The 16,334-nt window shown below is 33.5% G+C and overlaps 4 protein-coding genes across 4 annotated transcripts; 3 read left to right on the forward strand and 1 right to left on the reverse strand.

Moving 5' to 3' along the window:
* Nucleotides 1–330: 330 nt before the first annotated feature.
* Nucleotides 331–4,040, forward strand: cluA (150 kDa protein; the record flags this gene model as incomplete). The annotated part of the gene is made up of 2 exons (XM_020573215.1): nucleotides 331–490; nucleotides 565–4,040. 2 exons carry the CDS (start codon nucleotides 331–333, stop codon nucleotides 4,038–4,040), a joined length of 3,636 nt encoding a protein of 1,211 aa, XP_020437332.1.
* Nucleotides 4,041–4,166: 126 nt separating this feature from the next.
* uap1 (UDPGP type 1 family protein) lies at nucleotides 4,167–7,908 on the reverse strand (the record flags this gene model as incomplete). The annotated part of the gene is made up of 7 exons (XM_020573216.1): nucleotides 4,167–4,964; nucleotides 5,043–5,317; nucleotides 5,403–5,594; nucleotides 5,661–5,835; nucleotides 6,168–6,191; nucleotides 7,640–7,708; nucleotides 7,897–7,908. The coding sequence occupies 7 exons, from the start codon at nucleotides 7,906–7,908 to the stop codon at nucleotides 4,167–4,169; spliced, it is 1,545 nt and encodes a 514-aa protein (XP_020437333.1).
* Nucleotides 7,909–8,465: 557 nt separating this feature from the next.
* PPL_02225 (uncharacterized protein) lies at nucleotides 8,466–12,227 on the forward strand (the record flags this gene model as incomplete). The annotated part of the gene is made up of 8 exons (XM_020573217.1): nucleotides 8,466–8,500; nucleotides 8,570–8,693; nucleotides 8,774–9,071; nucleotides 9,166–10,871; nucleotides 10,939–11,124; nucleotides 11,187–11,571; nucleotides 11,642–11,902; nucleotides 11,992–12,227. The coding sequence occupies 8 exons, from the start codon at nucleotides 8,466–8,468 to the stop codon at nucleotides 12,225–12,227; spliced, it is 3,231 nt and encodes a 1,076-aa protein (XP_020437334.1).
* Nucleotides 12,228–12,556: 329 nt separating this feature from the next.
* On the forward strand, nucleotides 12,557–16,313 carry PPL_02226 (Epidermal growth factor-related protein 1; the record flags this gene model as incomplete). Its single annotated transcript, XM_020573218.1, has 12 exons — nucleotides 12,557–12,638; nucleotides 12,709–12,850; nucleotides 12,916–13,095; nucleotides 13,334–13,417; nucleotides 13,470–13,550; nucleotides 13,744–13,812; nucleotides 13,866–13,931; nucleotides 14,105–14,382; nucleotides 14,441–14,674; nucleotides 14,732–14,983; nucleotides 15,050–15,406; nucleotides 15,481–16,313. The coding sequence occupies 12 exons, from the start codon at nucleotides 12,557–12,559 to the stop codon at nucleotides 16,311–16,313; spliced, it is 2,658 nt and encodes an 885-aa protein (XP_020437335.1).
* Nucleotides 16,314–16,334: the final 21 nt, after the last annotated feature.

Here is a 16,334-nt window from a genome sequence, read left to right on the forward strand (position 1 = left end):
AACTATTTAAATTACCTTTTTTTCTTTCTTTTTTTTCACAATTCTACTATAAACAACACAATTATTCTATCTATTTGTTGATAGTTTAATTATATTCTTTAGAAGTAGTAGTAGTAGTAGTAGTCGAAGTAGTATTAGTTCGTTTAGTTGTAACACACACACAAACAAACAAAAAAGTGAAGGTGTCAGACTTGAGTTTTTAATTTCAAATCTAACAACACAACAACAACAACACAAAAATAAAAAAGGTAAATTTTAAAAAAAATGTTAACTTTGGTAATTTGGATAGGATTAGCATATTAATAATCAATTATAAACGATAATAAATAAATGAAATCTAGTATGGAGAATAAAGAGCAACAACAAACATCTCAAGATGGATACATTATTCCAGGAGATACCAGTATTCCACTTCCAGATCCAGCTCAAGAGGAACAACAACAATCACCTGATCAAAATGAAGTTAGAAATATTCCATTGGTTTCAGATGGTGAGTTTTAAGAATTATAAAGAAGAAGAGCAATATTTAATATTAATATGAATGTAATATATAAATATCTGTAGCTCAACATCAAGATATCAATATCAGCTTAAAGACACCAGTTGAATTGGGAACAATCAAATTGACAATTTCAGATACAGATTCGATTGGAGATATTCACAAGTTTTTACAAGAGACTACAGAGACATGTTTGTTGACATCGTATCACTTGGAGGTCGAGGGTATTCCAAAGAAATTGAATGAGTTTGCCGATGTCAAATTCTACTCTGAGATTACCAGTGGAGCAACTCTTGTAATGAAGAAGGCACCTTACAACGAGCGTTCTGCAAATCTCCACGTAAACAGATTGAAGAGTATCATCAGCTCTGGCGAGTGGGAAACACACCCAACCAACCCATCACTCTTTTCACTATATTCATTCACCGATGAAAATCCAATTGAAGACCAACAACAACAACAACAAATTGAGAATAACAACAATAACAACAATAGTAACAACAAATTGAATGTTCAAAACAAGAGTAAATCAAAGAAATCGAAATCAACTTCAAAGAAGTCATCAAAGAAGGATTTGGAGTTGGCAGAGCGTAAGAAAGAGGTTGTCCAAGTGGACGCCACACAAAAGGCATTGCTCTCCAACTACTATCCAACCAACTTTAACAAGCCAATCGTTGTTTTGCGTCGTATCGATCGTTCTGGTTGGGCACCGGTTCCAGGCTATCGTGCGTTGCTTGGCGATCTCTTTTACATGGAGGTAGAGTTGGTCGATATTCGTGAAACACTCTTTATCACCGCCAACGTCATTGGATTCTTTATCAACCAATCGACCATCAATACATTCAATCCAGCCGTCTCTTCAAAGTACGGCGCCACGCACCACAATCTCTATGAGTTGCTCTCCCAATACAGTCCGATTTTCGCACGTGGACTCAAGTCGTTGCTCAAGCGTATCAGTCGTCGTAACTCGTACGAGATGATCCCCAACTCGATTCCAGTCAACACCTGGACATTGAAGCAAAACAGAAGTTTCCACTACAACATCGCTGCCGCCAGCGAGTCGAATATCGACGTCCACGATCCAGAGATGAGAGGACAACCACGTGACTGGAACGAAGAGTTCCAAGCACTACGTGAACTTCCACGTGGATCGATTAGCGAGCGTATCTTGAGAGATCGTGCATTCTACCGTGTCAACTCTGACTTTGTTGAGTCGGCCATCCGTGGTGCCAAGTTGGTCGTCTCCAAGACGATTCCACCCATCAATCCACTCGAGCCAGAGAAAGCTCACATGTTTGTCTATCACAATATCTTCTTGTCGTTCACTTTGGACACTCGTGACTACTATGTCAACTGCGGAGGTGACGCCGGTGCTCGTGTTGCCGCCAACAACGATCTCAAGGGTGTCAAGTTGTTCAACTTGATCGACATCGATGGAATCTCCACCATTTGCACTGCCATCATCGACTATCGTGGTCACCGTATCTTGGCTCAAAGTTTGGTGCCAGGTATCCTCTCGAATGAACGTACCTCCGACGTCAAGTACGGTTCGATGGACAACGGTCAAACCATCAAGGCCGACCCAGAGTTCAGTGAGAAACTCGCTAAACTCTCATCGATGTTGCATTTGGCCGAACGTGAAGTCATTCCAGGTGATGCATTGTCCGATCCAGTCAAGATCTCCACCTCCTACGATTCCAAGGGTATCGTTGGTCTCGACGGTCGTAAGTATATTCTCGACATTATGCGTGCAACTCCACGTGATCCAAACTACAAGGACGATAAGCACATGTTGTGTTTGTTGCGTCCAGAACTCATTGCCAGCTACACCGAGTTTGTTCGTAGCCAATGGGAGCAAAAGATCAAGGCTGAGAAAGAGTCGAAGCGTAAACAAGAGGAAAAGACCGACGCCTTTGCCACCCAAGAGGATGGATCGCAAACCGACGAGTCTGAAAAGACTGAGACTGCCGTAGCCGAGACTGCCAACGAACAACCACCACACATCTTGTTCAATGCCAATCTCTTGGGTGCTTCCAACTCGATCTGCCGTCTCAAGGGAACACCAGAGGAGTTGAAGGCCGACATGGAAACACTCGAGGCTGCCGGTAACTTCCTCAAGGAAACAATGATTGGAAACTTGATTGACGACTTTAAGTTGTTCAATTTGACACCGGTCGACGGACAAACTTTGACACAGGCGATGCACTCACGTGGTATCAACATGCGTTATCTCGGACACATTGCCAAGCTCTGCGACGGCATTCCATTCGCCAAGGAGGTATGCTTCAATGAGATGGTGAGCAGAGCCACCAAGCATATTTTCAGCAACATCTTGCGTGCCGCTCCACAAGCAGAACTCTCGGTTGTCGCTTGTCAATTCCTCAACTGTTTCCTCGGTACCCAAACCATCGGCGCCGACACCAACAACAGTATCAAATTGAAGCTCACTTCCGTCCAACTCTGGGACCAAATCTACGATTTGATCAAGGAGAAATACGACTATGAGATTAAAGTTCGTTCCGTTCCATTGGAGTGCCGTATCAACGTGTTGAGATCGATCTGTTTGAAGGTCGGTTTGCAAATCAACTCTAAAGACTACGACTTCACCAAGGACGAGCCATTCGTCATCGACGACATTGTCGATATGGTATGTGTTGTCAAGCATCTTGGTCCACGTTCATCGGACGCCATCGAGTTGCTCGAGGGTGGAAAAGCACTTCTTGCCAAGCGTGAATTCGAAAAAGCTAGCAACTACCTCGTGGAATCACTGGCGTTCTGTCAACAAGTCCACGGACCCATCCACACCGACACTGCCAATTGCTTCAGCAGCTTGGCAATGGTCGCCTTCTACACAAAAGAATACAACGACGCCATTGAATACCAAAAGAATGCATTGATTATCACAGAGAAGACATTGGGTGTTGACCATCATGACACCATCCACTCCTACACCAACTTGGCTTTGTTCTGTCAGCGTGCCGATCGCTTCACAGAGGCTATGGGATACCTCAAGCATGTTATCTATCTCAACGACTTGCTTGGATCCGACTACAACCCCGAGCGTTCCTCCATCTACACCAGTGCAGCAATCATCCTCCAAGATTTGAAGGAATTCGACTGTGCCATCGACTACTTGAAGAAGTGCATCGAGAACCACAAGCATCTCTTTGGTGAGGATCACTTGGTTAGTTCATCGACACTCCAATCGATCGCTCAGATCTACGCGGAAATGAAGAACTTCACCGAAGCCGAGAAGTACCAGAAGCACTCGACCGCCATTCTCACCCGTTACCTCGGTGCCAACCATCCACGTACCATCGAGTCGATGCGTCTCACCGCACTCTGGGTCGACGAAATGAAGAAAGAAAAAGAGTCTGAGAAGAAATCAAAGTCAACATCGAACCAACAACAACAACTAAAACAAAACAAACAACAACTTAACAACATGAAACTCAACAACATGTCAAACGTTCCAAAAGATTTAGAAGGTCAAGTCAAATGGTTTAATCAAGATGACTCCAAGAAAGGGAAGAAGAAATAAATTATTATAATAGGCGAAAAATAAAATAAAATATAGAAATAAAAAAAATATATATATAAATATTTAAAACTGAAAATCAATATCATAATTGCTAATCTGTGGTGGGTGGACAAATCCATAGATTTATTACTTTATTTCTTTGGGTAGTAATATCAATTTCTCTGAAACAATTGTCTCCAATGATTCACCGGAATATGAAATCAGCGGTGAGATTTCAATGATATTTGATTCTGAAAAGTCAAGTTTGCCACCGGCTCTTTCAATGTATGTACGATGAAGTTGACAGATATCACGCAGACATGTCTCTGGTGAATCTTTGGGTATGGCCATTCCAGCATTGTTTTTCAGTGGTGAGAACTCCTCGTCTCTCTTTACCTCGAGACAAACCATGTGCTTTGAGTATGGGAACACATCAAAGATGAACATCTCCATCTTCCAGCCGTTGACAGCGTCCGGTGTCGTACGAATACCTTGTTCGTTGGCATAGGGAATCTTCTTGGTGGCCACGTGATATGGAAGTTCACGCGACAATTCACTCGAAGCAATGCGATCGAGGAATTCAAAACTAAAGTTATTAATACAAATGTGTGCGTAGTTGAAAGTAAGACGACCGGTTGCTTCGTCACGCAGGTATTTAGAATCACGATCGATCTCACTGTACTCTAGTACGCAAGGTTTACCATCGCGAAGCGCCATGACACCGACCGGCTCCTCGGGATCGACCTTGGCAACAACCTTGGCTGCACAATCTGCTTGTTGGTCGTGCATATATCCAAGGAAAAGTGGATCTGCCATCTTTATCAAAACATTATCCACACAATACTGACTGATATATTCTATTCCTTTCGATCTCATATCTGAAAGTCCACCGCTAACCAACAATGAATGATACAATCCACCATTTCCATTCGGTGATAATGATATCTATTAAATAATACGATTATAATATTATTATTATTAATATAAGAATGTTTATATATCTTAAAAGAATGACAATATTACCTTTGATGAAGTTTCATTGATAATCTTTCCCTCTGGAGTTAAACAAGGAATCATTGTTTGTTGGAAAAAGAAAAAAGAGTCTTTCAATAAACCGAAATAGTTGTGCTTCTCAAAGAACTCGATGGTTGCATCATGTGTTGCTTTACTAGTCATTATATACCATTGAATTGGTTTCATTTCAGTGACTCCCATCTTTGATTTTGTCATTTGTTCAAGTTTTAAAACTCTCTCTGCTTGTAATTGGAACAATGATTTCTTTGATGGTAATCCAATATCTGGATTATTAATAATAATAGGTCAAGTTGTTAATAAATAACAAATATTGTTTGTTTATCACTTGAAATCAGTGAGAATTCATACCATATTGTCCTTTGGGGAATGTTGTTCCCAAACGAGTTGCTTGTCCACCCGCTAGCAATAGCAAAGCAACACGACCCTCTGATATCAATTTATGTCCAATGGTTTCCCATCTATCTCTGTCTTCAGTTGTCAGAGAATCGATTGTCTTTACATTTTCAAATCCATGATATGATAAATTGATCTTTTGATTCACTTTTATTTGTTTTTGTAAGTTACTAAAGTAATAGATTTTCTAATATATTATAAAAATAAACATACCCTTTTCATCAATTAATCTTTTATAAATAGTATTTATTTCATCAACATCGATTTGTCTTAAATCTTCTTCAAAGATCAATCTGTCTTCACTCGATAGTTCGTCATACCAATTGAATACATGACCTTGTCCAGCTTCTTCCCAATGTTTACGATCAACTACTTTATTATCTTGCATCTTTATAACTTTTTTTTTTTCAATATTGAAAATTATGTATATAGGTAAAATGAAAAAATAAAAATATATATATTTACAATACAAGTACAATAATATTAAAAATGACTCACACACACACACATATATGTGAACAACACGAAAGTAGTCACCCAGATCATAAAATTTTTGCAAAAATTACCCGTCATCATTCTAGTTCATTTTGGTCAAACTCATTAAAAATAAATAATAATAATATTATTTTTATTGCAATATATGTTTTATTTTTTTATTATTATTTTTAAAAAAGATATACCAGAATGCTATTGATTTTTTGTAAACCTGGATTTATTAACTTCAAGTCCTTGTTGTTGCCAGTGCTGAAAAATATAAAAATATCTATTATCTAACTCTTTTTTAGATTATCTAAAAAATCTCGATTTCAGCCCCCACTTTATTATGATTTTATCTATAACCCATTAATCATGAGAGTTCTAGATTTATTTATAATTTTTGTAATTTTATAATTTTTTTTATTTATTTATTTTATTTTTAGTCTAATTTTTTTATTATAATAATAAAAAAATTGATTCTCTGTTTATTCATATTTTTTTTTAAAGTTTTTATTTATTTAAAACCTCAATTAAAAATTGCAACACACTAAGTTTTAATCATAATCTTTGCAATCACAGAGAAACAACCTCAAACAATACAAAACAACACACACGAGAAAAACGAACATATTTTAACATATTTGTTTGTGTGTATTTTTATTTTCATTTTTTATTATCGAAAAGAAAGCTAGCACAACGCACAATAAATAACAGTAAAACAAGATCAGTAGTACTAATTGTGAGTTCTCTTGTAGCGAATCTACAAATCTTAAGCATCATAAAAGCAAGGTGAACACTCAATTTCGAAAATATGAATGTATAAATGATCATTATTATTAAATTATAATTCAACAGTATACGATCGTACAATCATACATATTTCATATATATTAGTAGTAAATAATTAATAATAACAAACAGTGTTAAAAAAACAAACAATCATTCATACCACCACACAACAACCAACACAAACACCAACATCAAAGTCAGATAGTTAATAATTTCTCTGTGTGCACGCAATAGAGAAAAAAAAGTTTGCAGTCATTAAAGATCAAATCGAAATTCACTTGTTGTAGAGAGTACTGCTATATGTTTACCTTCCTATCTCTGCTGCTGCTACTATTAATTGTTTAAATAGTTAGAGGTGTGTGTGAGTCGGTTCAATTCATCAGTTTAGCTTGATATTAGTTTTCGACAACATAGGCCGGTGATTTAGCAAATATCATAAAGTTCATTAACTTGACTTGTTGGTGACCAACAACACAGAACAATCAACACCCGGAACAGAGAAATATTCAATCAACCATTTTTCGATACATCCATAAATATCAAATCTTGACCATCATTTATTTGATTATTATTATAATAATACATTAAAAATCAATCTGTCAAATCAACTTCATTATCAGAATTTACAACAACAACAACAACAACAACAGCAGCAACAATAGTTGGCATATTATAGTAATAGTAGATAGCTGCATTGATATATATATTTATATTATAATTTAAAAGTAGATCTTTTTTAAGGTGTAACACAAATCACTTTTAAATATCCATCTATTTTCATTCCACTCATCTTTAAAGACAAACGTTTGGTTTGGATTTTGCAACAACAAAACAATATTCATATAAATCTTTAAAATTGGCCCAGCAAAAGTAACAGAAATAGCAACAACAGCAACAACATTGGATATAATCATATGATTAGTTACAACATCAACCTTTTTTAAATTATTTTGTACAAGATTTTTAAAGTTACCATTTTCTATTATATTTTTTTCCTATTTTTATAAATATATATTTATATATATATTATATATTTATTTAATTATCTCTAATAGCATTGTAAGAGATCGCACAATACCGATGAAATAGAAATAGCACCCTTATTTTTAACTTTTTTTTATTCATACCAACCAGTTTAATTAAAATAGTTTAATTTTTAACATTTTTCTCTTTAATAGATTACACTATTTAACATTTTTATATATATCAAAATTTACCGATTTAATTGAGCACATCATAATACTCAAACCCTCAAACTTTCACAAAAAACCTAACTACTTTTAGTATTTATTTTTAAAAACAAACACACAACACACACACACTAGTTACCCATCCACTCATACACACACTACCTATACCTACACTAATCATACATTTTAGTTACTAACTATTATAATAATAGTTTAATTATTTGTTATTTTAAATAGTATCTAAATTGGGGTATATGATTAATCAATTCTTTTTCCTTTTTTAAATTTTTAGTTTATTTCATTTGTTTTAATAATTATCATAATAATAATAACCAACCAATCAATCAAATATTGCAAATATATTTAATTATTAGTTTAATGTATTTATCTTTTTTAAATTGTATTTTTAATTGAATTTTGTAATTCTATCCTACTTTTTCCATTCCATCTTCATTTTATTTTTTGTTACTGGAATTTATTTATTCTTTTAGCAATATTCTTGGAATAGAGTACTGGGAGTCATTTGTTATTCTTTTGATCGTTTGGAATATTCTTTATAAATATGGGTTGGATAAAACCAAAATCTGTAACTTTTAGGTATGTTGTTTTCATTGCCACCTTTTTCCCACTTTTCACTAATTTACAACCAATTATTTGAAACTCTAGAAAAATATGGATTCCAGTTGAAGAGAATGATTATTTCACAGTATTAAAGAGAAATACAACCATCTCATTAATTAATGAAGTTGTATCTTTAATTCCACAAAATGAAATAACAATTATTTCAGATGTAAGTTTTTATTTGATTGATTCTTTTTTTTTTTTTTTTTTGAAAATTATATTAACTTTATCTCTTTTTATTATAATTAGTTTAAGATATGTTTAAAGAATAAATATTTTCATTGTATAGGTGAATCGAATGAATGGGAGGAAATTCAATCAATGTGGAGTTGGATCAATGAAAATATCTTGCCATCGATCCAAAAGATGAACAACGATCCCACTGAAATATTTGAATATCTTTGTTTGAAATTCAGTTGTCTGGGCATTCATGAGGAGAATTTCAAGACACAGGAAAAACAACGTGAACTAAAAGATAAAGATCAAAGAAAGAAGGAAAAGAATTTTAAAAAGAGATTCTCTCTTGAAAGTGAAACATTAATCACTCGTATGTTATATATTAAATTATAGTTATCAGAAAAACAAAATAACAAACTGTAATAATGTTAACAAACCAATTATTCTATTTATTAAATGTATAGAATATTCATGTTCATTAATGGATAAGATACAAAGACATGGATGTATGTACATTTCAGAAAATTATATTTGTTTCTATAGCAGAATCATTCCTACAAAGATCAAGGTTTTGTTTTCCGATATCGTAGAGATGAAAAAGACAACACATTCCAGCTACTTTAAATTCCTGACGGATTCCATCAAGATTCAGACCGAGTCCAAGGAGTTTATTTTTCATACTTTCTTCAAGGTCGATGAAACCTTTCAGCTTCTCGATCAAATAAGAAAGTTTGCTATGAATCGAATGTTGTTTGCGGCCGAGAAAAACAACAACAGTAGCAGTAGCTCTCCACTCTCTTCTTCATCACCACAATTGGTCAACAGCCAGACGGGTGGCGGTGGCGTTTCCACATGCTCACCGGCATTCATCAACCGTTCGAATCCACTATCTGTTTCACACCACCTCTATCCGAGTGCGCCATCCAACACACCGTCATCGTCACTGAAGCAGTCTGGTTCCTACTTTTCACAGTCATCTCCCAATGAGTCATCTTCTTTTTCCACCTATCTCTATCAACTCAGCTTGTCTCCACCCACATCGGGTGCAGGTCCCGCTGGCTACGAACCCCATTTCTCAACACACTACAGTTCACCATTGACTGCCACCGCAAACAACAATTGGCTCACTGGCACCGGCTACACATCACCATTCGCGCCGTCTTCTCCATCAGCTAGCACTCCTACCTCATTAAACAACTCAATCTGTATGGAATATCAACAACAGCAACAATATCAACTTCATCAATCTTATGGCTATGGTGGTGGTGGATGCAGTCCAAACACTCAATCAATGACAACGCCCAATTCCAATCACTACAATGTATCGTCATTCAAAGAGATGCTTCAAGAGCAGAGAAAGCATCAGGACTATCAGACTCTCTTTGGTCTACCGACTTCCGAGCTGTTGGTCGAAGAATTCCATGTCACTCTCTGGAAGAGCCATCCACAAGATATCGTAGGCAAACTATATCTTTCCAATAACTTTCTCTGTTTTGGCTCGATTGATTTGCAATTGGTGCTTCCACTTCGTGAGATCTGCACCATTTCCAACGAGAAGGCATTTGGCAATCGTGGACAAACCATGAGAATCACCATCGACAAACAACAACATTTTTACTTTTTCTCAAACCAAATCGAAACTCACTACGATATCGTTAGACAATTCTGGAAGGATGCCAACCCATCCATTCAGAACGGTACCAACTCCAGTGGTATTTTCGAGCCTCTACACCAAGTCATTGGAATGCCCGATCAGATACTCGAGAATTCACGTGACTTTTCAAACACCTACAAACTCAACCAAGTACAACAGAGTCATCTTTGGGATCAGTACTTTTCATTCCATGGCGAGGGAATATCGATGATCAAGACTGACGAGCTCAAGGCGCTGATACGTGGTGGTATTCCAGACCAGCATCGTCGACTAATTTGGATGTTGACATCTGGATCACTCTATAAGCCCTATTGCCATCCACCAGGTTACTATCAACACCTACTCGAGCAACACAAGAATGAAACCAATCAATCGACCATCGATATCTCAAAGGACTTGAAAAGAAGTTTTCCAGAACATCCTTTCTACCAAAGTGAACAAGGAATTCAATCTCTTAGAAATATCCTGACAGCCTATTCCTGGAGAAATCCATCTGTAGGCTATTGTCAATCAATGGTAAGCAGTTTTGTTATCAATAGCAATTAATAGCCAAGATTATTAATTATTTCTTTTTTTTTTTTAGAATATAATCGCCGCGATATTCCTCTTATTCTTAAAAGAAGAAGAAGCATTTTGGTTATTATGTACCCTCTGTGAAGATTATGTTCCCGATAACTATAGACCTGGAATGGTTGGTTCAATTGCAGATGGTAAAACATTTGAATATCTTTTCTCAACCTATCTAACAGATCTAGATAATCATTTAAAGGTAAATAGAGTTTATTGTTAATTAATTGGAAAGTAAAACTAATGTTTATTTTTTTATTCTAGAAATTAAATTGCCCGGTGTCAATGATTATATTACCATGGTTTTTATGTCTCTTCATTGGTAGCGGTCATATGGAGTTGGGACTCAGAGTTGTAGATTGTTTCTTCAATGAGGGTACCAATGTTCTTTTCCAAGTTGCTCTGTGTTGTTTAAAGATGAACGAAACAGCAATATTAAATTCTAAATCTGCTGAGGAAATAATGAATATCGTCAAGAACACCAGATATAATGTCGATCATCTTTTAACCATTGTATTATCAGAGTTTGATAACATTCAACCTGACAAAATAGAACAGTTGCGAAGCTCCAACAAGTTTATGGCCATCAAGAACATTCAAATTTCAAATAAGAAACAGAAAATTAGAGAGTGGAGTGATAGATATAATTGTAAATATATAATATGACTTGGCGTTTGTCTAATTATTAATCTAATAATATATTTTATAAATTAATTTAGTATCCAAGACAGAGTTGGAGAAACTATATGATTTATTCCAATCTTATATTTCAATTAGTGCATCGAAACTGGGAATAGGTATAGTCAAATTCTTTGAATTGTGCAAATCTGTTTTACCAAGTGCTTGGTGTTACAAAGGTGCTTTTATCAACAACATATTTAAGCTACTCGATGAAGATATGGATGACTTGATCACTTGTGATGATTTTGTTCATATGGTCGCAATTACTACAAAAGGTACATTGAACGAAAAGATTAAATGTAAGTAATAATTATAACATTTATAAATATAAATAATTTTAATTGTTAAAATATTAATGATTTTTAATTTTATTTTAATTTTATTTTAGTTTGCTTTGATCTATATGATCACGATAATGATGATAACATTAATGCAAACGAATTTAAAACATTATTGGAATCATTGATATGCTTGCTAAATCCCAGTAACCAAACAACGTCTTTTGATATTGATTCACTAGTTAGTTCAATGTGTATATCAGAAGCTTCTGTTTTCTCTGTGGATGATGTGGAATCGAATTTTATTGAAATTGCCAACAATTTGGGTATTGAATACACAAAATAAATATTTCCCTATTGTGGAGCCAAAAAAAATTTTATTATTGTTCAAGTTTATCGATTTATAAATTTATTATTTAAATCTAATAATAGTTGTTTGGGAAATTTTTACGCAATCACCATGTTTTAACATTCTGATGAAAGCGGCACCTTTATTTCAAAAATTCATTCTTTTAAAAAAAAAAAAAAAATCTTTTGGATGTGAGGTTATAAATTTATATTTACAAATATCTGATGATTAATCTTTTCTTTTCTTTCCTTCTACATTTTTTTAATTGCTAACTAGTTAATGTAATGACTTAAGTCAAAAAACAAAAAATCAAAACACATTTAAAAATGATAAAGATTCTGATATTTATAATTTTATCTCTATTTTATCTATTTGGTACAAATGCTCAACAAATAGAAGCACAACAATGTATGTTTATGACACTAACAAACAATGAACTAAGAAAAGAGATTTATTAATTAATAATTTGATCTATTAGTGAATTCTCTAAGATGGTTAATTAGATTCTATCAATCGGACTGGTCATTGACAGAGACTGATTGTTTGAAGATTATACCTCCAAACAATGCAGGAAGCATTATTTGTGGTGTTAACGGAACAGAGCAATATATTTCATCCATGTAATATTAAAATATTTCTGAATTATTGAGAATGGATTATTAAAATTTAGATTCAATATTTTTAGTCATATAGGACCTATTTACAAAACGGATAGCGGAGATCCAGTCAATTTTGATTTGTATTTCCCTAGTTTGAATTCATTAACTATTTCCACAGGTACTGGAGGATTCACAAATAGAAATAACAACACAAGTATTCTTGATCTATTGGATAATCCAAATCAAAAAGTATTAGAAAGGATCGAGTATGTTTTTATTTATAAATGCTGAAGAAACAAAATGAATTAGTTTCTAACATACCATATTTTAGTATATCAAATTATATTGGTGAGATTTCACCCCAATTTCCTAGATACTTAAAACTATCAAATTTGTAAGTTCTCTAAAATTGTTTTTTTAAAGTAAAAAAATAATATTTAACCTGTACAATAGAAATCTTGGAGATTTCAACATTCCAACAGCCCCCATGTTCATTTTAAATAGTGCTTTCACTGTTGTTATCAATTTCTCGAATGGACCATGCGAACTATTTGTTTCTCAAGCAGTTCATGATCAAGTCGCATTAATGTATGTTGATTTTTTTTCTCTGTCTACTATTTAGTATTAATATTTCATTTAGTACTACTTCATGTCATATTTTACCAGAAAATGGAGATACTTTTACTTTTAATTCTGCCCAATTTCCAAAATTAAATAGTTTGTAAGTATATCTCAAGCTTTTTTGCTTTTATTTTATTTACTTTTTCTAAAACAAAAATGTATAGACAATTCAATGAAAACAAATCAGTAAAAAGAATTAAATATGTTTTAAATATTATTATTGGATATATGTAGGTATTTAAGGAAATATTAAAAAAAACTTTTTTTTTATAATTTTAACATTCCAAAAATAGAAATGCAGACGGTGGACCAAACAAGAATATGATTTTAGACTTTCAAAATGTTTCTAAATTAAGATTTGTGTAAGAATTTTAATATTTATCTAATATATATACATATTAACTATTTTTTATAGAACATTATGTCGTATTTATAGTTATACCCCAATGGACCTTACAAATCTACCTAATCTTGGTTTTGTGTAAGCATTTATTATTCCAAAAGTTACAAACCTTATAATTAATTGAATCTTAGGTATTTACAAGAAGTAGATATTCCAACCAATATGATACCAGTGTTAACACTTAGTATCACGAATACTCCTAACTATAATTCCTTTCCTCCTGCGAAATGGTTAGTTTCTGATCAATTCAGTGAGAATTTAAATATTGAATTTGTACTAAGTGGCAATGGTCTACAAGGACAAATACCCGATTATCCAAATCTTTGGTTAGACAAAGTAGACATGAGTAACAATCCTGACTTATCTGGAAGTATCCCAAATTCATTTTGCAGTGCCAATCAAATTTCATTCTTGAATACCACTATTACAAAGCTTCCTGATTGCCTTAAGTGTTTAAATGGAAATTATTCCTTTACTAATAATATAAAGCTACCTTCTTCTGTAGAGATTGAACCAAATTTTGAATGTAGTAAGTAGTTATTTTATGAATCTTTATCTCTCAATTATATTGACAATATATCTTTAAGATCCTAAATTGGATAATAATAACTTTATTATGACTGCAAGTAATACAAGCATATACATCACAGGTGTTAATCTCGGATATTTTGTTGCAAACGATGTATCACCTAAAATCAATTTTAAGATGATTAGGGCAAATACAGTATTTAAATATACTCCACTATCATCCAATGGATCTACTACATTAGTTTTTTCAGCATTTAGGAACATTAGTTTTCCAATTTCATGGGTTTCCGACAGTATGTATTAATTTGAGATTCGTTTAATATTTATTACTAATATTTTATATTTCAAAGAAACCGTTGTCGAAAGTGCTGAAGTTACTAAATATAATCTAACTCATTTAGAATTATATATTGGAGGTCAATTCAATCAAAATGCACTTTTTTCTATCGTGGATAGCACTGATCAAAATTGTATTATTAATATCTTTGGTCCAAACATAATTAGATGTGTTCTCACTTTAAGTTCTCCCTTACGAACAAATAACATTTTTATTACTTTAATTTCACCATATTTAAGATTTGATCGTATTTTGCCTGTTAAAAGTAAATATATAAATCAATATCTATAATTTTTTTAATTTTTCTTTATAACTAATAATCTTTATAAAGCCTATCCTGTGGTCTCTTCTTATAGTGAAATAAATACAAATGGTGGATATTTATTGGTCAATGGTTATTTTGGCCTCTCTCCTGCCAATTCAAAACTGGTGATTTCTGGACAAGAATGTACAAATATTAATATCACTTCTTCATTTTGGGAGTGCAATACTGGTCAACTCTCACAAGGTCTATCAAATGTTACAATTCAAATTAGTAATTTTAGTTTTCCAATGCCTCAAATCTTTGTTAACCCCTTTAACCGACCAATTCAATGTGGATTGGGTGACAGATGTAGTGGAAATGGTCAATGTGTAAATGGAAAATGTATTTGTAATATTGGATTCTTTGGATATTATTGTGAATCAAGTAAGTACCAGATCATCGCTTCATTTACACTTTGGAGATGATATTAATTTTATTTTTTTCTATTTCTTAAAAAGGGTTATATGAGGGAGGTGTGATTAATCCGAACAGTACTGCACCTGTTACCTCTATCACTGCCAATGGATATGACTTTAGTTTCAATATGGTTGGAATTCAAGAAGTAGATGATTTAGGTAGTGTCGTGAAGGAATTAATTACATCGAAATGGAATTTTACCTCATACATTTTCAATGACACTCAATATTTGAATTATACAATCACTACATCAGATAACATCAATATTCTGGCACTGATTCAACATTCAAACATTTCAAGAGTTTTGTCATTTGCAAATCAAACGTTTACACTACCACCTGGCGCACTCAAACTATCAGTCGATATCAATAATTGGAACTACTATAACAATATTAACAAGTTAAGAGTTGTATTCAGTACAAAACTAGAAGAGCAAGATTTTATTGAATGTGAAGAAATAGATCCAATCAATTACTCTCAATTGGACAACTCAATTAACTATCTAAAAATCATTAAAAATGGATTGTCATTCTATGGTAAATTTATGCCAGTATCGATCTCCGATGGACGTCCAACATACTCAAAGAATGAAATTTTAAACAAAACCGATTCTGGATTGGTCAATATTGGAATTAACTTGCCACAGTGTATTCAATGTAGTATAGATCCTGATTTTTCTCTACTCATCCAAGACAAGGGTGACAGTTGTAACAAGAAAACAAAAACCTGGGTCATAGCTGTGGCTACTGTTGCATCGGTCATTGGTGTAGCATTATTATTCATTGCTGGATTTTATATTAGAAAATACAGAAGAAATATCAAACTTAAAGTACAAATAGCCATGGAGAAACTCGGTGGAGAAACAAAAAAATAAATAGAATCTAAATCTTGTTAA

This window comes from Heterostelium album, assembly GCF_000004825.1.
Source record: "Heterostelium album PN500 unplaced genomic scaffold PPL_scaffold2, whole genome shotgun sequence".
Classification (NCBI taxonomy): Eukaryota; Evosea; class Eumycetozoa; order Acytosteliales; family Acytosteliaceae; genus Heterostelium; species Heterostelium album.